This window comes from Lepus europaeus, chromosome 3 (genome assembly GCF_033115175.1).
Source record: "Lepus europaeus isolate LE1 chromosome 3, mLepTim1.pri, whole genome shotgun sequence".
NCBI lineage: Eukaryota > Metazoa > Chordata > Mammalia > Lagomorpha > Leporidae > Lepus > Lepus europaeus.
The window spans coordinates 144553405-144579412 of NC_084829.1; the positions used below are offsets into that span (position 1 = coordinate 144553405).

General features: G+C 40.4%; 1 protein-coding gene across 3 annotated transcripts in view; it reads left to right on the plus strand.

Annotated features, from left to right (window-relative positions):
• Nucleotides 1–26008, plus strand: part of PHACTR2 (phosphatase and actin regulator 2) — a 143530-nt gene that overhangs the window by 92398 nt on the left and 25124 nt on the right. For all 3 annotated transcript variants that reach the window (XM_062186864.1, XM_062186865.1, XM_062186866.1), the window contains 5 exons: nt 7682–7884; nt 9043–9199; nt 12675–12730; nt 17620–17681; nt 20269–20406. In XM_062186864.1, the coding sequence (XP_062042848.1) occupies nt 7682–7884; nt 9043–9199; nt 12675–12730; nt 17620–17681; nt 20269–20406 (616 nt within the window). The remainder of the gene's footprint in view (nt 1–7681; nt 7885–9042; nt 9200–12674; nt 12731–17619; nt 17682–20268; nt 20407–26008) is intronic.

The following is a 26008-nucleotide window of genomic DNA, read 5'->3' on the forward strand; positions in this document are numbered from 1 at the left end:
GTGAATAACATTTATGTGCCCTCCTATCCCACAAGTATGAAAGGAATATAGCAGGTGCCAACTGTCAGTTCTGTCTGGGGAAGGCTTAGAACTCTTTTTTTTTTTTTTTTTAAGATTTATTATTTCATTTGAGAGGCAGAGTTAGAGAGGGAGAGAGAGAGAGAGAGAGAGAGAAAGAGAGAGAGAGAGGGAGGTCTTCCATCTGCTGGTTCATTCCCCCAAATGGCTGCAATGGCTGGAGCTAGGCCAATCTGAAGCCAGGAGCCAAGAGCTTCTTCCAGGTCTCCCATGCAGGTGCGAGGACCCAAGTCTTTGGGTCATCTTCCACTGATTTCCCAGGCCATATGCAGAGAGCTGGATCAGAAGAGGAGCAGCAGAGGTACAAACTGGTACTCATGTGGGATACCGGGGCCATGGACAAAGGCTTAGCCTACTATGTCAAAGTGCTGGCCCTGGCTTGGAACTCTTAAATCCAAACTCTTCCCTCTTGTTTCTAAGAATAAAACCTACATCTTCAGTTCAAATTATTTAATAGAGTATCTTTCAAAGAAATTTTTGGGGCCTGGCGCTGAAATATAGTGGATAAAGCCACTACCCACAATACTGGCATCCCATTTGGGCGCCAGTTCGAGTTCCAGCTGCTTCACTTCTGATCCAGCTCTCTGCTATGGCCTGGGGAAGCAGTGGAAGATGGTGCAAGTCCTTGTGCCCCTACACCTGCGTGGAAGACCCGGAAGAAGCTCTTGGCTCCTGGCTTCTGATGGCCCAGCTCCAGCCATTGAAGCCATCTGGGGAGTGAACCAGCAGAATGGAAGACCTCTCTCTCCCTGCCTCTCTGCCTCTATAACTCTGCCTTTGAAATAAATAAATAAATAAATAAATAAATAAATAAAAGAATTGTCATGTAAGAGTATTTTTTTTGTTTTACATTTTTTTTTATTTAGTAAATAAAAATTTCCAAAGTACAGTTTATGGGTTGCAATGGCTTTCCCCACCCCCATAATTTCTCTCCCACTCACACCCCTCCCATCTCCCGCTTCCTCTCCCATTCCATTCACATCAAGATTCATTTTCAATTATCTTTATATACAGAAGATCAATTTAGTGTATATTAAGTAAAGATTTCAACAGTTTGCACCACACAGAAACACAAATTGTAAAATCCTGTTTCAGTACTAGTTATATCTTTACTTCACATTGGACAACACATTAAGGACAGATCCCACATGAGAAGTAAGTACACAGTGACTCCTGTTGTTGACTTAACAATTTGACACTCTTGTTTATGGCGTCAGTAATCTCCCTAGGCTCTAGTCATGAGTTGCCAAGGCTATGGAAGCCTTTTGAGTTTGCCAACTTCAATCTTATTCCAACAGGGTCATAGTCAAAGTGGAAGTTCTCTCCTCCCTTCAGAGAAAGGTACCTCCTTCTTTGATGGCCCCATTCTTTCCACTGGGATCTCACTTGCAGAGATCTTTCATTTAGGTCCTCTCTTTTTTTTTTTTTCCAGAGTGTCTTGGCTTTCCATGCCTAAAATACTCTCATGGGCTCTTCAGCCAGATCCAAATGCCTTAAGGGTTGATTCTGAGGCCAGAGTGCTATTTAGGACATCTGCCATTCTATGAGTCTGCTGTGTATCCCGCTTCCCATGTTGGATCGTTTTTTTCCCTTTATGATTGTATCAGTCAGTATTAGCAGACACTAGTCTTGTCTGTGTGATCCCTTTGACTCTTAGACCTATCAGTGTGATCAATTGTGAACTGAAATTGATCCCTTGGACTAATGAGATGGCATTGGTACATGCCACCTTGATGGGATTGTATTGGAATCCCCTGTCACATTTATAACCATTTGGGGCAGTCCGATTGAGCATGTCCCAAATTGTACCTCTCCTCCCTCTCTTATTCCCACTCTTATATTTAACGGGGATCAATTTTCAGTTAAAATTTAAACACCTAAGAATAATTGTGTGTTAATTACAGAGTTCAACCAATAGTAAGAGTATTTTTAAAAAATTATCACATTAATTGGGGCCAGCGCCATGGCGCAGTAGGTTAGTTCTCTGCCTGTGGCACCTGTGCATCCCATATGGGCGCCGGTTCTAGTCCTGGCTGCTCCTCTTCCAATCCAGCTCTCTGCTGTGGCCTGGGAAAGCAATAGAAGATGGCCCAAGTGCTTGGGCCCCTGCACCCACATGGGAGACCAGGAAGAAGCTACTGGCTCCTGGCTTCAGATTGGCACAGCCCTGGCCATTGCGTCCATTTGGGGAGTGAACCAATGGAAGGAAGACCTTTCTCTTTGTCTCTCTCTCACTGTCTGTAACTCTACCTCTCAAATAAATAAATAAAAAATCTCTAAAAATTTATTACATTAATTAGGTTGTTTTTGACCAACTTTTTCAACTTTATTGCTGAAAATTATAACCTTCATTTACTGAGTACTTATTTAATGTCAAAAACTAAGTGCTGTACATGTATTATTATTCAGTTCACATAAATCTTCCATGAAATATTCCTGTTTAATAGATAAGAAAATTGGCACTGAGAAAAGTAAAATAGTCTGTCCAAGATTGCCTTAATTAGAGCTGTTAAAGCCAGAATTCAAACCCAGCTCTGTACACCAACTTCTGTGCTCTGAATAATTTTGTATGTTTTCTAAAGCAGTTACTTCTGCTTCTGTGATTTTTTTCTAATAGTTTGTTTTTGTTTTTATCATTTGGAGGACCATCATTTGGAATAAAGCAAAGGAAAGATAAATAAATGTCAAATTCTAAATTTGTTTATTTGACATTTTAATAGAATACATGGGAAAAGAAATTATTGAAACGAGTAGTTATGATGTCTGTCTGAATAAATTTTGTGCTGTTATTACAGAATGCCTGAGACTGGGTAATTTATAATGAATAGAAATGTACTGGCTCACAGATCTGGGAGGCCCAAGATCAAGACAGACAGTGGCATCTAGTGAGGGGCTTCTTGCTGTATTATCACATGGTAGAAGGTAGAAAGGCAAAGTGCAAGAAAACAAATACATTCCCATGAGCCCTTTTATAATGGTATTAAACCATTTATGGATTAATACCTCCTCTTAGGTCCCACCTCCCAGCACTGTCAAATTGGGGATTCCAACACAGGAATTCTGAGGAACAGTTCAATGCATAGCAGTATTCTTAATACTTCCAGCATGTAGCAAGTATTTTCATTTAATTATAATGAGTTTTTTCCAGCACTGCAGTCACTTCCAGTCTTGAGAACTGAACATTCATCTTTCCAGAATTTATTTTTTGCTTGCCATCTCTGTGCTGGGCAATATACCAAGCAGCAAAGATACAAAAATGAACAAGACAGAATAGGTGAGAGTAGTTTCTTCCATAATATTGTCCAGTGTACCCACAAAGAATAAATGAGATAGCATAGGAATTTGGGGAAATAGACTGAGCATGGGTTTATTGTTGAGTGTACTGAAGAACAAGGTGCACCATACAGAATACTTTTTTTTTTTAAGATTTTTTTTTTTTTTTAATTTGAAAGTGAGTTACACAGAGAGAGGTGAGGCGGGGGTGGGGGGTGGGGAAGAGTCTTCCATCCACTGGTTCACTCCCCAATTGGAGGCAATGGCCAGAGCTGCGCCAATCCAAAGTCAGGAGCCAGGAGCTTCTTCCAGGTCTCTCACGTGGGTGCAGGGGCCCAAGGACTTGGGCCATCTTCTACAGCTTTCCCAGGTCACAGCAGAGAGCTGGATGGGAAGTGGAGCAGCCGGGACTAGAACCTGGCACTTCAGGCCAGGGGGTTAACCCTCTGCACCACAGCGCCAGCCCCATACAGAATGCTTTCTTAGATGGTCCTAAGCATGCAAAGAATGCATATCCAAAGATGACCTGGCTCTGTCCACTTCATCTCCATGAACATTTAGGAACCACACTTTGTGGAGCTAAGCATCACACTGCATGCTGGGAACTTAATATCAGCCTTTAGCCCAAGTATGTGAAGAACTGTTAGAGGGAAGAGGTAAATACCTGTTCTCCGTGTGTCCTGGGGCTATAATTGGAGGAGGCAAGCTTCGGACCTTGTTAGACATTGAGATATTTATAATAGATTTTCCCGCCAGTCAGGTTAATTATAATGCTTCCTTAGAAGAGCTCATAAAAATGTCCTTCTCTGCTATATTCTTTGGAATTAAACATTTAAATTATAATTCATCCTACAGGGTGTTTTGTGTTGGCTCTTGAATTAATAAGCCTGGAGTAAGTAGTCTCTCAAATTTCCTTCCAGATTCTTTCTTCAAGTGAATATTTTACTTAGAATTTTTGGCTCTTCCTTACTTGCCTTACTTAGAACGCTGCCTGAGTTATATTTAGTCAAGTAATGTGTGAAGATTCTGTCATTTTATGAAGAGACTTCTGTTTGCAATACAAATATCAAGACTTGAAAGAGGGCAAGTGGCTGTGCATAAAAAAATACCCACCTCTGTTCCCATATGGCAGTGAACTCACTCTTTGGTAGGTTTCTCTTCATTGGCAGCCTCATCAATAACACATACGTCTGGTATAACGTAAGGCAGAAACTAATAGGCCTTTTTTTGAGGCCATATTCAACAGTGACTTGATTCTATTCAGTCTATTTCCACAAACATTTATAAAATGCACATTTTATTCAACATGTCCCGGAATCCTAGGAGGGGAAAAAAAGAGAGCCAAGTCATGAGTTACTTGCTAGAAACTTGGAATATATTTAATATTAAGTATAATGTATTAATATAACTGGAAATTCTAAGTCTGCAACAAATATACCATGATATGGCCTTTTTTTTAAGATTTATTTTTTTTTTGAGAGGTAGAGTTACAGACGGAGGGAGGGATAGACAGAGAGGAAGGTCTCCCATCTGCTGGTTTACTCCCCAAATGGCTGCAACAGCCGGAGCTAGGCCAATGTGAAGCCAGGAGCCGGGAACTTCTTTTGGGTCTCTCACGCAGGTACAGGGGCCCAAGTACTTGGGCTATTTTCCACTGGCTTTCCCAAGCCATTAGTAGAGAGTTAGGCAGTTGCAATACAAATTGGCACCAATATGGGATGCCGTCTTAGCCTACTATGCCACAGTGCCGGCCCCATTATTTGACATTTAATAAGTAGGCCAAAAACCTTCAGCCTGAGTTCTAGATTCGAGTTGCTACCTTAATTGGGCAACTCACCCATGGTCTTCCCCAGTTCTGTGAACTATACATCATATGCCCTGTCTGTACTATAACACACTTATAAATATATGCTCAACTCTTTGAAAACTGCAAAAAAAAAAAAAAAAGAGTGATGTAACAAAAACAATAACACAAACAACTATCAGGACTCTTCGCTGAAGTACCTTTTGTTTTTCTACCCAGAATATATTAGTACTGGGCATATTTTTTCAATGTGCTGTGGTCTCCAATAAGTTTATTTACAGGGTTTCTGGCAGCAACCAAGTAAAAACTGGACTGTGGAAAAGTTTTCCCATAAAAATATATCCCTTATTTAAGATGAGATTTCATATTGTGGGAAACAACACAGTGATTCCTCAAAAAGCTAAACATAGAATTACAATATGATTCAGCAATTCTATTTCTATGTGTGTAGTCAAAAGCATTGAAGGCAGGGTCTTGAATTTGTACAGCAGCGTTCATGGCAGCATTATTTACAATACCCAAGCTGTAGAAACAATCCAAATATCCACTGAATGATGAGTGGATAAACGAAATGTGGATATACATACAGAGGGATATCATTCAGCCACAAAATGAAAGGACCTACAGCGTGCTACAACATGAATGGACCATGATGGCATTAGGCCACGTGAAGTTAATAAAGCCCAAAAGGGCAAACATATGATTTCACTTACATGAGGTCCCTGAAATGGTCAAATTCGTAGAGACAGAAAGTAGAGACAGAAAGTAGAATGGTGGTTGCTAATAGCTGAGGATTAGGAGGTATGGGGAGTTACTGTTTGTTGGGGAACGGAGTTTCAGTTTGGGAAGATGAAAAAGTTCTGAATGTGAGTAGTGGTGATGATTACACAACAATGTGCAGGCACTACTGAATTGTACATTTAAAATGTTAAAATGATAATTCTATGTTATATTTAAGACAAGATTTCACATCGTCCCCTTTGAGAACAAGAGTTTAGGCTGTTGGGTTTTCTAAGTGAAAAATGGAGATTTTAGAGAGTACTTAGGCTCATGTATAACCATGAAGCAGAACTTTAAATCCCTCATATTCTGATAAAATTGACATGCATTCATTATTTAAAGAATGCTCTTTGGTTTTCTTTGTTTTGTTTTTGGTTAGTGAGAACAGCAGACACATGTTTTGTACCAAGAAGTCTTTCAGAGTGTGACATCCAAATTTGGATTCTTCTATTTTTATCAGAATGTAATTTGGGGGATCTTATGTATCTTCAAATGGAGATGACATGGAGTTTATTATATGATATGCTTCTGATGTAAAGTATATTTTATTCTAGTCTTTGAAAATTGCCAAGTTTTATATATTTATAGAAACACTTTAAGCCAGACACTCTTACCAAGCTAAATAATAGAAAATTATTGCATCCTTGCACTTCACTTTCCTTTTAAAGAGTGTGTTTAACTTTCACACTTTCCATCTCATGTTATTATAATAGCCCTGTGAGAGGAAGCTTTACAAATGGAGAAATGAAAGCAGATAGGATCTATGAGTTTCTCTGTTGACATACTGGCTAGGATGAAAATAGGATTAATTCCTGTATTAATGAAAGAAGGTGTACTTTTCTATGCCATTATGAGGATGCAAAACAGTGAGTCCCATTAGTCTAGGGACTTGTGGGTATTTAGAAGGCAGACAAGTTTTGTGTGATCAAGGTACATTGTGCTAAGTACTCTGGTTGGCTATCTTCAAGTCATAAAAACAGAGGGATAAGTCAGGAAACTAAACTGACAGCTCATGGAAGATTCCTGAAGGAACTGAGGTTTTAACTGATCAAATAAAAAAATGCACTCAAATATCCATTAGTTTCTAGCTTATTCTTTCCACTGGACCCCCATTTCTATGTAAAAATAAATTTGCAAAATACAGATTTAGTATATTCATTCGCTAAACATGTTGGACACAATCTAGTCAAGTCTTAATTTTATTGGCTAGGCTGGTGCTGCGGCTCAATAGGCTAATCCTCCACCTTGCGGCACCGGCACCCCGGGTTCTAGTCCCAGTCGGGGCACTGAATTCTGTCCCGGTTGCTCCTCTTCCAGTCTAGCTCTCTGCTGTGGCCTGGGAAGGCAGTGGAGGATGGCCCAAGTGCTTGGGCCCTGCACCCGCATGGGAGACCAGGAGAAAACACCTGGCTCCTGGCTTTGGGATCGGTGCAGCGTGCTGGCCATAGTGACCATTTGGGTGGTGAACCAATGGAAGGAAGACCTTTCTGTCTCTCTCACTGTCTATAACTCTCTCTCTCACTCTCACTCTCACTGTCTAACTCTGCTTGGCAAAAAAAAAAAAAAAAAAAAAAAAAAAAAAAAAAATTGGCGAGGAATGTATAATCTTAAGAAGTAATACTGCGCTGCTCTTCCATTTCAGTGAATTGAGCTGGCCCATGTCTGGCTTCTGCTTCTTGTGGTGGTGGTGTCCCCTTGGGTTGACCTGAGCCTTGCATCACCCTTGTATTTCTGTGCCTTTCACAGCTTCACAACCAAAGATGAGCTGGGGAAGGCAGCACCTCAGCTGCTCTCCCCGGGGCTGATGGGAGACTCTTCAGAGTCCTTCAGTGCCCCAGAGGACGAGGGCCTGAGGGAGTACCAGGCCAACGACTCTGACTCCGATGGACCCATCTTGTACACTGATGACGATGAGGAAGAGGATGAGGATGAGGACGGCAGTGGAGAAAGTAAGACTGTTTGCACAGGGTGGGAGGAGAGTGGGTGGTGGACAGAAGCGGCTGCCTTTCCTGAGGAACAAAGCCTCTCGCAAGTTGGAAATGTGGATGTCCTGAAGTTTAGCATTTGGTGATGGGTCTTTCCAGAAGGGGATGTCACAGGGTGGGTCTGGCCTTCATCTCTGAGCTGAATGGATGTATTTGCATTGATGAAGCGAACCAACACTTTCTAGGCACAGAGAGCCTTCTCAGAATGGTCAAAAGGTCTTTTTGCCCTGATTCTTGAAAAAAGAGCATCAGTGCAGGATTCCTTAGATTGCTCCTTGGAGGTGTTAGAGAATTTGACTCCCTGTTCTACTACAGTTTGAAGAAAGGGAGAAATGAGTCAAGAGACAACTACCTTTTAGAATTAAAAGCTACCCCTTGTTCCCAGAGAGTGAGATAGTTTGCCTTCTAGAAGGAATGATACTAAAGTGGAACACTCTCACTACACGTGTGTAACTCAGGGAATTAGAAAGTGCTGGAATTTTTTAAGCCTTCTGAGCAGGATGACCTGTGGGATTGAATTTATAGATTATGAAAAGCCATGACTGTCATAATGCTTAAACAGCAGTTTGTTCAATTCCTTGTAATTTGGACAGAGTGGGGGAAAATATGAGCCATCTGGTATTAACTAGCATCTGTTGAGACTTTAGGGATTCCTGGGTCGCTGAGAGTTAAGTTATTGCTCTACATTGTAGGGCCTCTGCCAGCAGTGTGGTAGGGTCTTTGCCAGAGTGAAGGAAAGGACGAGACAAGGATTAACTGTACAGCATAAGTAAAGGAACTGACTTTTTAAAACATGAAAAAGACAAGGCATTATGCAATCAGTAATTTCCGTAATCTACCATTTCGGCAAAACAAACTTCAAAAATCACTTTCCAAATGATGAGGTGATACTTCCAAGTTTTTCATGGTGTCCCAATCTTCTTCAGAACATTTTTTTAAAAAAAGAGTTCTTTAGTCTTTTTCAAAATGAACTCCATCCAACTCAAAAGCTTTTTCCTCTTAGGTTAATTAAGTTTCCCCTTTTGCATGAAGGATAAAGGATTTGATCCGTGTGCCATGTGTAACCCTAGTACCACTGGCTCAGAGCTGCTCTCTGCATTTCTGCCCTTTTTTAATCCTCAGGTGCTTTGGCAAGTAAAATACGACGAAGGGATACTCTTGCTATCAAACTTGGCAACAGACCATCCAAGAAAGAGTTAGAGGACAAAAACATCTTGCAACGCACATCTGAGGAAGAGAGGCAGGAAATCCGACAGCAAATTGGAACCAAGCTTGTCAGGTAATTGCTGAAACTTTGGTCCAGCATTGACCATTTCATGCTTTTCTTCCTCTCGAAGATTCCTACTTATCTGGGATCATTGTGATTTCCTTGTGGCACACCTGGCCCATGCGATCTCTAGAAGTTGGTCTTGGATGGTGAACCCCTGAAAGAACCTGCCCTTTGGTCCAAATAGCCAGTGGCTTTGAGGTCACCAGCATCTAAACCTGGGATCAACAAATCTTTTTATGAAGGACCAGTAGGTGAATATTTCAGGACTTGCCTGCCATTCTCTGTTGCAGCTACTTGGCTGTGCTTGGGGCAATATGAAAGCAGCCATAATGATATATAAACAAGGGAGAATGGCTGTGAGCCAATAAAACTGTTACCAAAAAGGGTGACAGGCTGGACTTGGCTCAAGGTCCACAATTTGCCCATTTCACGAACATTTCTGTGTGGTGTTGTGAGACTGCAAACATGATTGGTTAGCTTCAGTGGGCTAACTCCATCAAGTCAGGTAGCCACACCCCCTATACGGAATTCCCCTTTTAGCTTCAAATGAATGGGTCATCTCACATCTCTTGCTGCCTAAAGCCATTGAGTGGGATTTCTGCTTTTGCCACTAATAACTGTGGAAGTCCACAGAAGTGAATTTTCATTCCTGCTGAAGCCCTCATTTTTGATTAGCGGTTTAAGTACATTGAAATATCAGTAATTCTAATGACTTCTCTTACTCTTCATACACATCAGGAGGGTGCATAACTGGGAGAAGGGAACAGCCTGCGTTTGGAGGTGGAGGCAGCTGCTGTCCTCACTTGGAAATGGAAGACTTGTATGACTTCAGTGCAGCTGGGGGTTGCCCTGAGGGTTCTGCAGGCCTTGACTGCTTCCCCAGAGGGAGAGTGGCCCCTATGAGGTCATGTGATGGCACCAGATACTGATTTCATGGACGGCAGCTGTGGTGACATCTACGTGAGGGGAAAACTCAGCCTAACGGGCAGTCCAGGAAGAGGCTTAGAGTGTCCCTCTGCCCTGGAACTCTCCCCAAGAGTCTGGAAGGAATTCAAGAATAGTTCCCCAATGGTCCCTTTTTTCATGCTGGTCTCACTGCAGCGCTAAACTTTGACCATTTCCTGCTTTAGGAACTAACATGATTAACAGTATGGAGCTGGAAGGATCTTACAAGTCAAGCTAGTAATCTTACCAAGTAGAAACAGCGGCCTTTCTCAGGCCCAGAAAGATGAAGGGAATTTCTCAAGGACACGTTGTTCCTTAGTAGCAGAACCAAGGTTAGGATGTTGGATGCTAGGCTCTCTGCCCAGCCTTCTTTCTTGTATGTGGTCTCCTATTTTATGCTTTGTGCCTGGGTTTTTTGATTGTTTTATTGTCCTTGTTTCTATGTTGCAGTGAAGAAGAATGTACAAAAGAGAATAATGTAAAATAATGCAAAATAGGGTGTATCCCCTAAAAACAAAGAATATCATCGTAGTTCATCATAGTAAGCTGTTAAAAAGTGAGGTTTCATTTACCCACCTAATCAGTAATAAAGGGTTTTTTGAAAATTATGCTGAAACTTTAGTTTATAGAGACCTTAAAGTCATTTTTATTAAACAGAGAGGCAAACAGAGGCTTCCCATTCTTCCCGTACTAAAAGTCTGACCACAGTTATTTGTAGTGAAACAAGATATAAATTATAGGAAAGAAATACTCCAAATAGATGTTGCTGTGTACTAGGAAACTTTGGAAAAATGTACAGAAATTGCTATATAATAACTTCAGCAGGTTCACAGATGTAGGATTAATCTATAAAAGCCAATATCATTTATACAACACTGACATATAATAAGAAAACAATAGAAAAGGGAAATTACATTTACAAAAATAGTAGCAATCTATCATTTCCCCATATGTAAAATGGGAGCTGGCTGCTGCTCTGCAAATTGGTTTTAGGATTCAAAATAATATGAGTAAAGTACCTAGCACAGTATCTGGGACTTTTGAAAGTATGGATAAATGATAGCTGTGATTATTGTCTTTATATTGACCTGTGTGTTAAGTGCTTTAATCATTGTGTAGTCTGTGCCACTACTGTGTACGGGCAAAAAACAGGACTGTTTCTTTAATTTTCACTTTCAGGAAAAGACAGCTTCAAGGTATTTTGTGAATCATTTCTAAGATTTCAGTAGGATGAAAAGGAGAGAAGGCATTCCAGAGGGAGAAAACTCCATTAGTAAAAGAAAGATGATGTATTTGGGATATTACAAAGAGTCCAATATATTGTAATTACAGATACATAGACAAGATATATGGCTCCATGGATGTCACAAAATCTAGCTAGCATAGACATAGATGTTCACTGAGGTTTTTTGTGGCTCAAATACTTAAGAAGTTAATTTCAAGGTAGCTCTGATAATGATTAAATGTAAACAATATTTTAATGAGATATTTAAAATATTAATTTCAGTCCTTCATAGCATTTCTGACATAGCCATATCTAAAATTCATAATATCTGATTTTAAGATTATGTTTCCTATATATTAGTTTACTTTGCACAAATTCAGCTTATATCCAGAAAAGTTTTTCTCTTTGATTAACAACAAATTACTCACATAAACATGACCAAGAGCAAAGTTATTAAGGATTATTAGCATATTCAGATCTCATGTCAAATAGATTAGCATCTAATCCCAAATGAACCTGGATTTTCTTGAGGGCAGATAGGAAGGGCCTGTAGATTTCAAGATAAATTTATGTATAATATGTTCATTTCAGGCCCCCATAGCAGAGGTCCATGTACAGTACTGTGCAGTATGGACAGTCTCTCCTAAATTGGCATGGCCTCTTGAGCAGCAGCCTGCTTTAAACTCTGATAATCTACATATTAACTAATTTGTTGTAACAGACACCAAAAAGCACAGGGGCTCCAGTGAGGTATGTTTCTTTCTTTTTCACATGACAATCAGAGAGAGAGGGCCAACCAGCACGGGCGAGCACCATTGCCTTGCCTCTTACTTCTCTCCCTTCCTCTGGATAGTCTCATCTGCAGGATCAGAACTGGCTTCCACCACCAAGGTTAAGCTCTAGCCTGTGCTAGAAGGGAATGTAGAGGAGAGGATACACACCCAGTCACTCTAAGGGTAAAAAGTGGAAGTTACAAATATCAATCTGTCCCATCCATTGTAAAAACTCAGTCACATAACCAGATACAGCTACTGGGGAGGCAGACGGCTGGAGCCAGACACTTCGCTAAAACCCAGGCAGTTCTGTTTCTAAAGGGAAGAGAGAAGATGGAGAAGGGGGAGAGTTAGCAGACTTAGCTGCCATCTGTAATCTCCAAAGTAATGGGAAGAAGACTTTTATTTTTTAACTTAAAAAATGAACTTTTATTTCTGAAAATAATTTAAAAAAAGAAACATTGCTTTGTTATTTTATTTTGCATCTCCAACTAAAGGGTCCTTATTTGTAACTTGTAGTGTATCCTTTTTGTCATCATAGGAGACTCAGCCAGAGACCCACAACTGAAGAATTAGAGCAAAGAAATATATTGAAACGTGAGTATTCTATATTACTCAAGGGTTCTTTGTATAATAATTAATAAACTGCTTCTAGACATGTTCCATTTATTAGTAGGAAACCACCACTCACAACTAACTGAAATAGTCTATTTATAAGACAATTACATATAGTTATTTATATACTAAAAAATTCTTGAATTTTATTTTTTATTTAGATCTTTGACCCTGATATCCATCAGACTAGAGTCGTTGTCTTAACAATTGTTAGAAAAGATGAAATATGCTCCATGCATTCTCTCATCCAAATGTTAAATAGAAGAAAATGTCCTAGTCTACTTGCAAACAAATGTCAAAGAAAAGGCCAGAGAATCCACAAAGAAATAAATCAAACATTCTTATATTATTATTAATAATACAGTTCATTGCTTGGTTCAACAAATGACTCCATGTAAAACAAAATTATGGTAAAAGGAATTTTTCAATATATTTCATTTTCCTTTGTTGTAACTCTGCTTCCCTCTTAAGGTGTTTGTAGTTTCTCAGCACTTACAGAGTTCTCATACTCATTTTCCCATTTTTCCCCCCATCCTCTGACTTTAATCTGTACTTACTACTCTAGCGGTATTGATTGGCGTCTCTGTGTTAAAGAGTGAGTCTGACAGAGAGGCAGTCCATCATGCCCCTGTGTGTCAATGTGGCTACCAACTGCAGTGAGTTAACAAAGGGCTGTTTTTAAGATGAGCTTAGCTGGTGTTTTATATATTATTAATCTAGTTTCTAAAGAGCTTTTTACTATACGAAACACCAAAGAACAGGGATGGGCAGATCTCTGGGCAGTACTGCAATGGTAAGGAGCCATTGGCATGGGGAAAATCTTTTCTATCAGGCTGGCAGAGTTGAATTGGCCTACCGGATGCCCATCTGAGCTGCTTTCCTTCCTGAAGGAAAGAGGTATTTTAGTTGCAGATTTTTACTCTACTTGCTATCACTAAGATACCCCAACAGTGCAGGCTTAACACAGAGGGTAGCATCTTCCCCATCTCTAAGGTCTTTTTGCTTGCAATGCTTTCTTTCCTTTTTATTTGTGAGCATAACTTGCAACAGAACCCCAGGACTAACGTGACGGTCAGTGTGTGGAAGAGCCTGTTTTGGAGAAGAAAAAATCATGACTAGAAAAGAAGGCACAGTATGTGTTTTAACTTAGGAAGGGTGAAAGCAACGTCTAATTTTGACAGCCAAACAAAATGAAAAAAGGCTCACTGCTTTCAATAATGAGTTCTTAGTGAATATTTGTTGAATTAAACTTTAAGTAAGCTCAAATATAGACCATAAGCTCCTAAAGAGATTATGTCCTTTTGGAGGCCTGATACAATACCTAGAAAAAATGGCCAAGCAAGTTCTGGGTAATTCTTTCCTGCTCCTGGGAGACAAATAGTGCCAAACCACACTGGAGTTTGGTTGTTTGAGGAACTGTTTCATGGATCCATAAATTTATCACACATTGATCTTAAGTGCTATGTTGGCTTTTATACCCCCTGTTTTCCTGGAGGTTTGGGAAAGAGTGAAACACCAAAGTCAACTTTAGATTTCACTCCAGCCCGTTTTTCACTTCCTTCTAAGTACATCTAAGAATGTTTATTCTGGAAACAAAAGACACATTTCCAGTCTGGAGAAGCTGATAACTGGCTTGTGATCTCCTGACACAGTATTGTATAGCCAAGGGAAGCCAAGAGAGCCGGTGAGGTTCATTCTAGCAGTTTTCCCAGGCTTTTTGCAGGGCGGTCCCAGGGAGCTGAATGGTTTAGCTACGAGCGTTGCTCAGTCCCTCTTTACCTTTGTGTTCTTCCAGGTAGATTGCTGTCCTGTGTTTCTGTGTTTCACCTCTAGCTTTTGTTCAAAAAGCAATAGGATGATCTCTTCAAAGAAAAGTGTGTGTGTGCCATGGTGTCATTTTGAAGTAACTAGGTCATCTTTTCTGGATCATCTTTTCTGGACCAACTGGGAAACTATTCACAGCATAAGACATTCAGTAGTTCTCATATCAGAGCCCATTGATGGTAGAACACACATGAATGAGATAGCAAATGTTGGCAGCTTTCATCAGATGCCACAGGAAAAGTGTTCTTGCTTAGTGTCATTCTCCTAATTACTTCTTACTTGAATTCTTTCCCAACTATGTTGGTGACACTAAAATTTTTGAAAAAAACATGGATATTAAGTTATATTTAGTTATGCATTTAGAGCTAATTCCTTAAAAAGCCTCAAAAAGAAACTTCTGCTTGAAAGCTCAGCTTTCACAAACCAGGAAAAGTGATGCATATGGAATACCTTTCACAGGGCAAGATTTGAAAAAGACCCTGTTAGCAATATTTAGCTGAAAGTGCATGTCTGTCTTTTACAGAAAAAAAGTGGGTTAGGCCATTGAGTTCTGTATGTATGCTTCCCCAACATTTTAGTATGAAAAATTTTTGAATCTATAAGAACGATGGAGGAATTTTTCAGTAAATACGTACAGCTACCATCTATATTCTACTCTTAATACCTTGCTTTATCACATATCTGTCCATCTGTTGATCCAGCTTATTTTTTATGTATTTCAACATAAATTTATACTTGCATTTTCACTTGTGAACAGCCACATGGAAACATTCAAAACTGCAAAAACAGAAACCACAAAAAATATTTGACTTTTTTGAACCCATTAATCTGAATTGATGACTCAAGAATATAATACTGTAGTTGTTGGGGCTTCTATACTTTTCTTTCTTCTCCTTTTCACTCATCCGCAACCTAGTCTGGGCAACACTTACCAGCCCGGCAGGTTTCCTGTGGTGCCTGTGGCTGTTGAACCACATGTATTGTTTGTGTGTTTATGGGAAATGCTTCCTGTGGCTGTTCTGAAGCCTCCACCCCTCTCTGCTGTGATGGGAGTTGCTGCGAACAAGATTGTCAATGAACCGCGTCACTTCCTTCACAAATATCCCTCCAGGCCAAAGTGACCAGAAAGGTCACTACTTCCTAATTGGTCCTCTAATGAATCAAAAAATGAAGGAAATATGCAAAAAAAAAAAAAACCCAAAACCTTTGAATTTCCAAGTATTAATCTTAAAGTTTAACTTTAACTTTCTAAGAGATTTTACAATAACTGTTTAATAAGACTCAGAGGAAAAGTCATGTCAGCTTCCCTCCACCTCTCACCGTCTTCCTCTAGCTTCTTTAGAAGTTTTGAAACTGGGAAATATGAGGAAGTCAGTTCCTGATGCCAAAAAAGAGTCCCCAGATAGTGAAATCCTGTTTACTTAACTCCCCTTACTGCAGCTGGCCCTTTTTCAAAATATCACTGGCTGTTACCTCATTATTCAATATGCTTAATAAGCAAAATTGCCTAATATTCCCTTGAAGGAAATTACATTTTACATATTTAATGAAAATTGGAATATTTGTTGGCTTTGGGATGCACTAAATATCCATCTTTTTGAAAATTACCTTTAAAAATGTAGCATAATTACTGCATAGGAAGAATTGACTATTCATTAATAATATCATCAAAGCCCTCACCCTGTAAAGCTTAGATGTGAATCACATGCCCCACAAGTTTGTCATTTGTCTCTTTTGTATAACTGACAATCCATGTGTTTTATCCTACTCATAAGTAATTAATTGAGGCTAAGTATGTATTTTAAAGATCTGAAAAGATATATTTTGTAAAGCAGTTAGAAAAACCTATACTATTTTCATAGGAAAAAATTTGAATTATAGAACAATTTAACACTTATAGGCATTTAATGAAAGGATATAAACTAGTTGTTTCTTGTTTCATGAGTTATTTGATTTTGTGTTCACTCCCTAAATAGACTGATCATTCTCTTTCTTTTGAATTAAGATTAGTATTTCAGAAGGATGTAGAAACTTCCCTGTCCAGAGAAGGCAAATTCATAGTGAATTTAGCCTGTTCAACAAGGAAATACAAGTGTTGCAAGTATGGAATATTAATATTTTAATAATCTTAGGGATAAGAAGTCTTTGAATTTTAAAAATAAATATAATTATATTTCATAGAAGAGATTTTTCTTTTTCAACCTTTTGGTTGAGCCTTTAGACTGTGAATTTTCTTGTAGAGTTTGTAATGGCTTTTTTTAAAAGATAATCTTTCATAAGTGTTAGTATCCAAGAAATAAGATCTGTCCTCACGTATCAAATAGATGATGTGCTGCAGGAAGCAACAGAGAAAAGTTCTCAAATAAGCAGCTCATAAAACCTGGAGGGCTGTTTGTTTCTTAAAACAATTCTTCATGTTATTTTTCTTTAATCTCATCTGTTGGACAGCGTTAAACTGTACTACTTGGTGAAGCAGTAGACAAAGAGAAGCCTTTGGAAAGTCAAAGTCACCAGAAAATAAATCGTTTCCACCCACAGTACACCGTAACCCCATTCGGAATGTTCTGGTTTGAAAGCACGGTTCAAAGAGATGCTTACATTCTGCTTCTATGGAAACCAAGGAAGACAAATCAAATATTTTGGTTGGATTTGAATGGAAATCAGCAGCTCAGACATGCATCGGATGGTTCTAATTTGCTCCTCTAATATGTCTCAGATTTTCACATGAAAATCAGATCCAGAAGTAAACTTTTATCTGAGTTCTGGTAAATTGTGTTTGATGAGTCCTTGAGTTGATAGGCACTCTTGTGTGTTTTCAGAATGGAGCAAGAAGTCAGGAAACAAAAAGGTTTAAAATTAGTAAACCACTCCTACAAGAAAAAATTTCATATATAAGTTATCTTTCTACAAAATCTTTTGGCAGCTTCTCAAAGAAGTGTTTGATCAGTTTCTGTTAGAGTCTGATAATTGTGGCCTGATATGCTCTTCTGATTATAAAGTTATCTTTAGTAACTAAGTCATCATGCCTTTCCCTCCTTAATAAACAGAAAAGAATGAAGAGGAAGAACAAGAAGCAAAAATGGAACTTAAACGCAGACTCAGCAGAAAGGTGATAAAATTATGACTGTGAATGAGCTTGTGTGTTTTGAAATATATATTGCTTTTTTAAAAATTAAAAATTTCATATTTAGGAGTAATTAGTGCTATTAGTAATTATTCCTGTAATCATTGGTATTAAAATCAATGTAATACAATGTTAGTTTTGACAAGTTAGTAACCAGATAGTTTTAAATTGCATTTTCTGGTTCTGAAAATACACATTCTGTGTTAAAATTCTTAAAACTGAAAAGAGGAACAAAAATAAAATAAAATTACACAGGAGTTTTCCATTCAGAGACATCCATCATCAGCATTTCAGCAGATATATTTCCATTTTTTAAAATTGTTTAAAAAATACTTGTACTTTACATTTAGTTTTTAAAATATTAGATAAATGTTTTGGTACCAGTGAATATATGCCACTATTCTGTTTGAGAGCTGGAGGAATAATTTATGAAGTGAACATGATCATCTACCCTGCCAGTTGCAACGCTACTGAAATTGACAAATGGTTTCCCTCCAAAACTCAGACAACTGTTTCTACTTATTTATAAAATATAAATCTGATTCCAAGGCCATCATTTTTTCTCTGTTAAAATAATAACAGTCTTTGGAAAATTAAGTACTATCAGAGCTTATATTTCATTATAAATTCTTATAATAATTCTTCAGCTATACCTTTCATACCTGGAAAAGGGCAGAGTGACTAAAATATGACATTGCAGTGAAGTGTGTGGCCTGACCCACATTTTTGTGGGTTGGCTGAGGAGATCACAGGAGAAGCATTTCAAGGTGGGTGCAGGAAATACTCCATTTCCATGGAAAAGTTATAGGGACTGTATTTGGAAAGATTTTTTATTTTTCAGGGAAAAAGATCTTAATTCATTTCTTGTTTTCCCAAAGCTCCTAAATGTCAAATAATGATCAAGCTGAAAGCTTCTGAAATCCGTGGGGATGGCTCTGCTGGCCTTCAGTGGCCTTGTACTTCAGCTGCTGGTGAGCAGTAGCCGCTTCTCCTTGCTCAGGGCTCACTACTGCTATACACAGAGTCTTTTTTCAGTCCAGCTGGGTCCCTCCTTGAAATGACAGTGCCTGTCCTTCTCCCTTCCTCCCACTTGCCACCACCATACTGAGCTCCCCGCCACAGGGGACAGTCAGCTTGTAACACTGTTGGCCCCATCCTAAGGGGCAAAACTGAATGGAGAATTTCTGACCTGTGTAGCCATTGATCCCCTGCCTTCTGGCTGGTCCTCAGGGACAAGTTTTCCTCTATGTCCTTACCTCCACCTGCAATCCAGTTGGACAGCAGCTAGGAGAAGAATAGAACCACATGCTTTATTCCCTCCCCTGTCTATTGTCTACTAGGGCTCTATGAAGACAGAAGGAGTAGTTACCATATCCCAGATCAGAGAGGCGCAGGGTATGGACCTAGGCCTTTTAAGAGTCCCTAAATGTCTTGTCTCAATCAGGGCATTGACCTAGTTCAGCCTCTGAATTTAGTTGGGATAAAACTGAGGCCAGGAAAGGGGCTACTTTCAACTGCAGAGTCCATGCATAGTGTACTATTCTTGAGCCTATGAAAATATGGAATATCCCCAAAGAGGAGACAGTCTAACTATAGCCAGATACTGATGAGAAAGAAAAGATACTGAAAATGAACCCTATAGGTGAAACAGAGTCCTGGGTTTATTTATCCAGAAATACTATGATTTTTTTTTTTTTTTGTCCCTACTGAGAAGGCCATAAAAAGGGGTAAACCTCAATTACTGAGAGTAGATGCTGCTGTTAGTCAGCAAGTCAGGTTTCTTTCAGCCATCAGAGCAGTTTGGGCTTTAGAAAGGGCCAAGAGAGGAAAGTCAACACCCAAAGAGCTGGCTCGATTCGTAGGATTCTAGTTTGGCAAAGATCACATGGAGGAACCCAAGTGATCAGAGGTGTTGGAAAGGTGGCAGCTGATTTTAAACAGTTTGGGCCCCACTGAAGTATGGTTCTCCAGCAACTGTCCCCTCCTCTTTCCTGCACTGTGACTTTTCTAGGCAAGCTTGGGTACTGGGTCCTTCTTTTCTCAAGGAAGACAGTGCTGTATGCACAGCCTTCACTGGCTCATTGCTGTGTTGTAACATTGAGCATTTTGAATATATGGGTTTGATGTAACAGGAACAGAGACATTTACTCTCATTTCTAAGAATTTCACGACCTTTGTCTCAATCCTTGGACCACAAGAGCAACCCTCTCATACCCGGGCTCGCTACCGTGGTGCCTTCAAGGCTGCGTGCTCCTTGTGTCAGGGATGACAGGCAGGTCTTCATCTCAGAGCCAGGAAGGTTGGGGGGAAGAGTGTAATGCAGATGGCTGTCTAGGACTGTGACCTAGCTAACAAGGATGATTTTTTATAGTTTCAAAAATTAGGGCACATTGCTTTCTAGTTCTCATTACAAATTCCCAAGATGCTGCTGCCTTTTTTTTTTTTTTTTTTTTTGATACCTGAAAGTGACCCTATTTAACCATAACTTGGAAAAGTTCTCTATGGAAAACTTGCCACCATGAGGCAATCACTGGCTCACTCAACTCCACCTTTTTTTCCTGTCTTTCTGCAGCTCAGCCTGAGACCCACAGTAGCAGAGCTCCAAGCTCGAAGGATCCTACGGTTTAATGAGTATGTGGAAGTCACTGATTCTCCCGACTACGACCGCCGAGCAGACAAGCCCTGGGCCAGGTTAACACCTGCAGACAAGGCAAGGATCTCGATGGCTGGAACACTGGTTGTGTGGCTTTTCTAAATGTCCCGCTAACCACCTACTCTCCATTTAGTGATCCTAGGAGACTGGATCTTACCAAATATCCCAACAACCTCAGATTATGTATGCCACTGTAGATGACGCAGTTAGTAATATCAATGTGGTTCTTTTACTTAAATCTCAGAGAAAATACTTCCTGGTTACCATGTAACCTGCCTGCATTCAAATCTAAATGAAGAGAGCCTCCCCACAAGAAGGATTTCTCCTTAGTCTTATAAAATATACCTTATGCAACTTATTATTGTTAACAGTGGGAAAAGTATTGATTTACATCAAAGATGGCACACTTTTTCAATAAATGGGCAGAGTAAATATTTTAGGTTTTTTGGGTCATAAAAACCTTTGTTGCAACTGCTCAGCTCTGACATTGTGGCAGGAAAGCTGCAGCAGACTATCTGTAATTGAACAGATGTCTATGTGTTCCAATAGCTCTTTACTTACAAAAGCAGATGGTGGGCCTGACTTGGTCTATGGACTGTGGCTTGCCAACCCATGTTCTCTACCTTTGCTCATGACCGGAAAGAAATTAAATAGAAAAATTGCAATTTTATGAGTACCATGGTCCCATGGCCAAAGATTTATCCCAATCATTTATTGTTAAATGATTCACCTTAGTATGTTTATAATATCCCCCAATAATGTGATTGAATTTTTATCTCTAAACAAAATCTGATATTGAATCAATTCATGCTATACCCAATCTAATGTTGAACTAGGTATTTAATGATGCCTTGTGTTGAAGCTTCTTAATAGAAAATTTTGTTCTGTAAAGCACATACTATATGTCTAGTGTATAATGGAGATATTGGGATATATTTTTCTTAGTTACAGGCAAAATCATAAGGTCAACCCAGATTCAGGGGAAGGGAAGTGAGTTACACTTGTTGACAGAGGAGTGACAAGGTTATATTGTAGAACATGTGGGCTAGAGGGGTTATTTGACTGACTTTGGAAAATACAATTTGCCACATCCAACTTAACTAGCTATCTAATTATGCAGATACAGAACTTCAGAAAGGTAAGTAGGGCCAAGTAAATGAGTAAAAATCACAGCAGTGCATAGTGTGGAAGCAGTGAAAGCCTAAATGATTGAACATCTCATATGGAAACAAATTTTCCAAATTTTTTTTTTTCAGTTATTTTTTGTGTTGAAGCAAAAACAGGTTTTTGTGCTGGCCTTCCAGGTTTCAGGGAAAATGGGCTTGGCCAGGTTTTTCTCCTACTGGCTTAGTTTCTATTTACAAGTACTTTGAAGGCACTCAACTTTTCACTTCTCCCCTGCAGATTGAACCTTGAGCCCCAGGACATAGATTGTCTCTCCCTACACACAGATAAGACTCGTTTTCTCCCTCTGACAACATCCCTCACATTTCTCCTAAGACTTTCTGAGATCTAGAGGACAACATTTTCATTTTTACTGAAAGGTTGATTTATTGGAAAGGCAAAGTTGCAGAAATTGCCATCCGCTGGTTCATTCCCCAAATAGCTGCAACAACAAGGGCTGGACCAGGCCCAAAACAGGAGCCAGGAACTCCATTCAGGTCCCCCATGTAACTGGCAGGGACCTAAATACTTGAGCCATCATCCGGTGCCTTCTGAGGTGCATTAGCAGGAAGCTGAATGGGAAGTGGAGGAGCAAGGCTTCAAACCAGCCCTCCAGCAGCGGGTAGGGTTTATCTTAAGCTATGGCTTCACCTGCTGTACCACAACCATGAGCCCAAGACAATATTTTCAGAATTGCATGTTTAATGTATGTTTCCTCAAGGAAAAATAAGAAAAAATGTCTTTTATGTAGGAAAAAATATTGTATGCTTTTACAAATATTTATAAATTAATTTACTAGAGAGAGATAGTGTCAGAGAATCCCATCCAAGGTATATTCCCCAGCAGCTGGGGTCAGACCAGGGCCAAGTTGGGAGCCAGAAATAAATCCTGGTCTTGCATATGGATGGTAGAAACCCAGCCACTTGAGCCATCATCTGCTACCTCTCAGGATATGAATTAGCAGGAAGTAGGAGTCAGAAGCCTTTGAACCCAGGTGCTCCAGTGTGGGATGTGGGCATCTTAACTGGTAGGCAAAATGTCTGCCCCATGCATGCTTTTTAAAATTTTTTAAGATTTATTTTATTTATTTGAAAGGTAGAGTTATAGAGAGGGGTGGAGGGTGAAGAGAGATCTTCCATCCTCTGGTTTACTCCCCAAATGGCTACAACAGCTGAGGCTGGGCCAAGCCAAAGCCAGGAGCCAGGAGCTTCATCCAGGTCTCCCACTGGGTGAAGGGATCTAAGGATATCTTCCATTGCTTTCCCAGGCACATTAGCAGGGAGCTGGATCAGAAGTAGAGGAGCCAGAACTCAAACCAGAGTCCATATGGGATGCTGGCATCAAAGATAGAGGCTTAACCCGCTAAGCCACAGCCCAGACCCTAACTTTGTATACTTTTTAAAGAAAGAAACAGAAAATCAAGAGGGTAGGGATTGACCCTTCAAAAAGTTCATGGAATATGCACATTATGGAAAAACTATGCAAAGATTTAAATTTATTTTTGTACCAAAGTAAATTTAGCTTTTTTTAAGATTTGTTTTTATTTATTTGAAAGGCCGAGTTACGAGAGAGGAAGAAGAAAAGAGAGAAAAAGAGAGATAAATGTCTTCCATCTTCTGGTTCACTCCTGAAATGGCCCCAACTGCTGAGGCTAGGCCAGGCCAAAGTTAGGAGCTCGGAATTCCTTCCAAGTCTCTCACGTGGGTTCAGGAGCCCAAGCATTTGCAACATCTTCTACTGCCTTCCCAGGTACATTAGCAGAGAGCTGGATTGGAAGTAGAGAGTCTGGGTCTCAAAATGGTGCCCATATGGGGTGCTAGCATTGCAGGCGGAGGCTTAACCTCTATGTCACAATCCCGGCCCCTAAACTTAGCTTTTAATTCCATTTTTCCATGACCTTTTTGAAGGACCCTTGTATGGTATATTGTATATATACAAATGACACATGCTCACTGGCAAACATCAGAATATTCAAAACTACGTAAAGAAGATAACAACTATAGTGCACAAAAATGTATGGCATTCTAAAAAATGATTGATTTATTTATTTGGAAGTCAGAGTTAAAGAGAAAGAGAGAGAGAGAGAGGTCTTCCATCCACTGGTTCACTCCCCAGATGGCCTCAACTGCCAGGGCTGAGCCAGCCCAAAGCCAGGAATCGGGCGCTTCATCCATGTCTCTCCAGTAGGTAGTAGAGGCCCAAGCACTAGGGCCATCTGCTGCTGCTTTTCTCAGGCCATTATCAGGGAACCGGATTGAAAGTGGAGCAGCCTAGAATTCGAACCAGTGCCCATATGGAATTCTGGCATCACAGGCGGCGGCTTAATCTGCTCCACCACACTCTGGCCCCCATGTATGGCGTTTTTTGTTTTTTGACAGGCAGAGTTAGACAGTGAGAGAGAGAGAGACAAACACAGAGAGAAAGGTCTTCCTTTCTGTTGGTTCACTCCCAAAATGGCCACTATGGCCAGCATACTGCACCAATCCGAAGCCAGGAGCCAGGTGCTTCCTCCTGGTCTCCCAATACGGGTGCAAGGACCCAAGCACTTGGGCCATCCTCCACTGCCCTCCCAGGCCACAGCAGAGAGCTGGACTAGAAGAGGAACAACTGGGACAGAATCCAGCGTCCAACTGGGACTAGAACCCAGGGTGCTGGCACCATAGGTGGAGGATTAGCCAAGTGAGCCACGGCACCGGCCTATGTACGGCATTTTTTAAGAATTAAAAAAAGGGCCGGTGCTGTGGTGTAGCAGGTAAAGCCACTGCCTGCAGTGCCGGCATTGCATATGGGTGCCGGTTCACAAGTCCCGGCTGTTCCACTTCCGATCCAGCTCTCTGCTATGGCCTGGAAAAGTAGCGGAAGATGGCCCAAGTCCTTGGGCGCATGCATCTGTGTGGGAGACCCAAAAGAAGCCTCTGGCTTCTGGCTTTGGATTGGCGCAGCTCCAGCCGTTGCAGCCAGTTGGGGAATAAATGAGCGGATGGAAGATCTCTCTCTCTGTCTGCCCCTCCTTCTCTCTGTGTAACTCTGACTTTCAAATAAATAAATAAACCTTTTTAAAAAATTAATTTAAAAAATTAATAAAAGCCAGCACCATGGCTCACTAGGCTAATCCTCTGCATGTGGCGCTGGCACTCCGGGTTCTAGTCCTGGTTGGGGCGCCAGATTCTGTCCCGGTTGCTCCTCTTCCAGTCCAGCTCTCTGCTGTGGCCCGGGAAGGCAGTGGAGGATGGCCCAGGTCCTTGGGCCCTGCACCTGCATGGGATACCAGGAGGAAGCACCTGGCTCCCGGCTTTGGATCCGCGCAGCGCGCCGGCCGCAGCACACCGGCCGTGGTGGCCATTAGAGGGTGAACCAAGGGCAAAAGGAAGACCTTTCTCTTTCTCTCTCTCTCTCTCTCTCTCTCTCTCTCTCTCACTGTCTAACTCTGCGTGTCAAAAAAACAAATAAATAAAAATTTTAAAAATAATTAATAAAAAGTGGTTGGTTCTGTGGCATAGGGGTAAAGCTGCCGCTTGCAGTGCCGGCATAGCATACAGGCACCAGTTCAAGTCCCGGCTGTTCCACCTCCAATCCAGCTCTCTGCTATGGCCTGGGAAAGCAGTAGAAGATGGCCCAAGACCTTGGGCCCCTGCATCCACATGGGAGACCTGGAAGAAGCTCCTGGCTCCTGGCTTCCGATCAGCGCAGCTTGAGCCATTGCAGCCAACTGAGGAGTGAACCAGCAGGTGGAAGAACTCTCTCTCTCTCTCTGTCTCTGTCTCTCCTTTTCTCTCTGTGTAACTCTGCCTTCCAAATAAATAAATCTTTAAAAAAAAAGAATTAAAAAAGAATTTCTAAACATACTGTTTCTTACCTAATAGAAAATTGTTTGTTTCCTTTAAGTGTTGAAAGATGAATATAATGAAATATTATTTACTGCCCAGAGATACTAAAACTATTAATAGTCTTAGTGTATATTTCATTTTGAGATTGAGAGTAACACATGCTAATCTTCATTATTATAGTAGGCATTTCTGATTTCTATTGCTTTCCTAACCTTAAATGAAACACTCCATAATGATTTTATCAGATTCAAAGCAATGTATGTTTTTCAGTAAGTTAGTTGATTAAAAAATGTGTGATTTAAAAAAAAAAAGATTTATTTATTTATTTGAGCATCAGAGATACAGAGAGACAGAGGCAGAAAGAGAAAGACAAAGGTCTTCCATCTGCTGGTTCATTCCCCAAACGGCCACAATGCTCAGGGCTGGACCAATCCGAAGCCAAGAACCAGGAGCTTCTTCTGGATCTCCTACGTGAGTTCAGAAGCCCAAGGACTTGGACCATCTTCCACTGCTTTCCCAGGCCATAGCAGAGAGCTGAATCAGAAGTGGAGCTGCCAGGACTTGAATTGGTGCCCATATGGGATGCTAGCACTGTAGGTGGTAGCTTTACCCGCTACACCACAATGCTAGCCCCTGTAATTTATTTTAAAAATGAGAGTTTTTTTTTT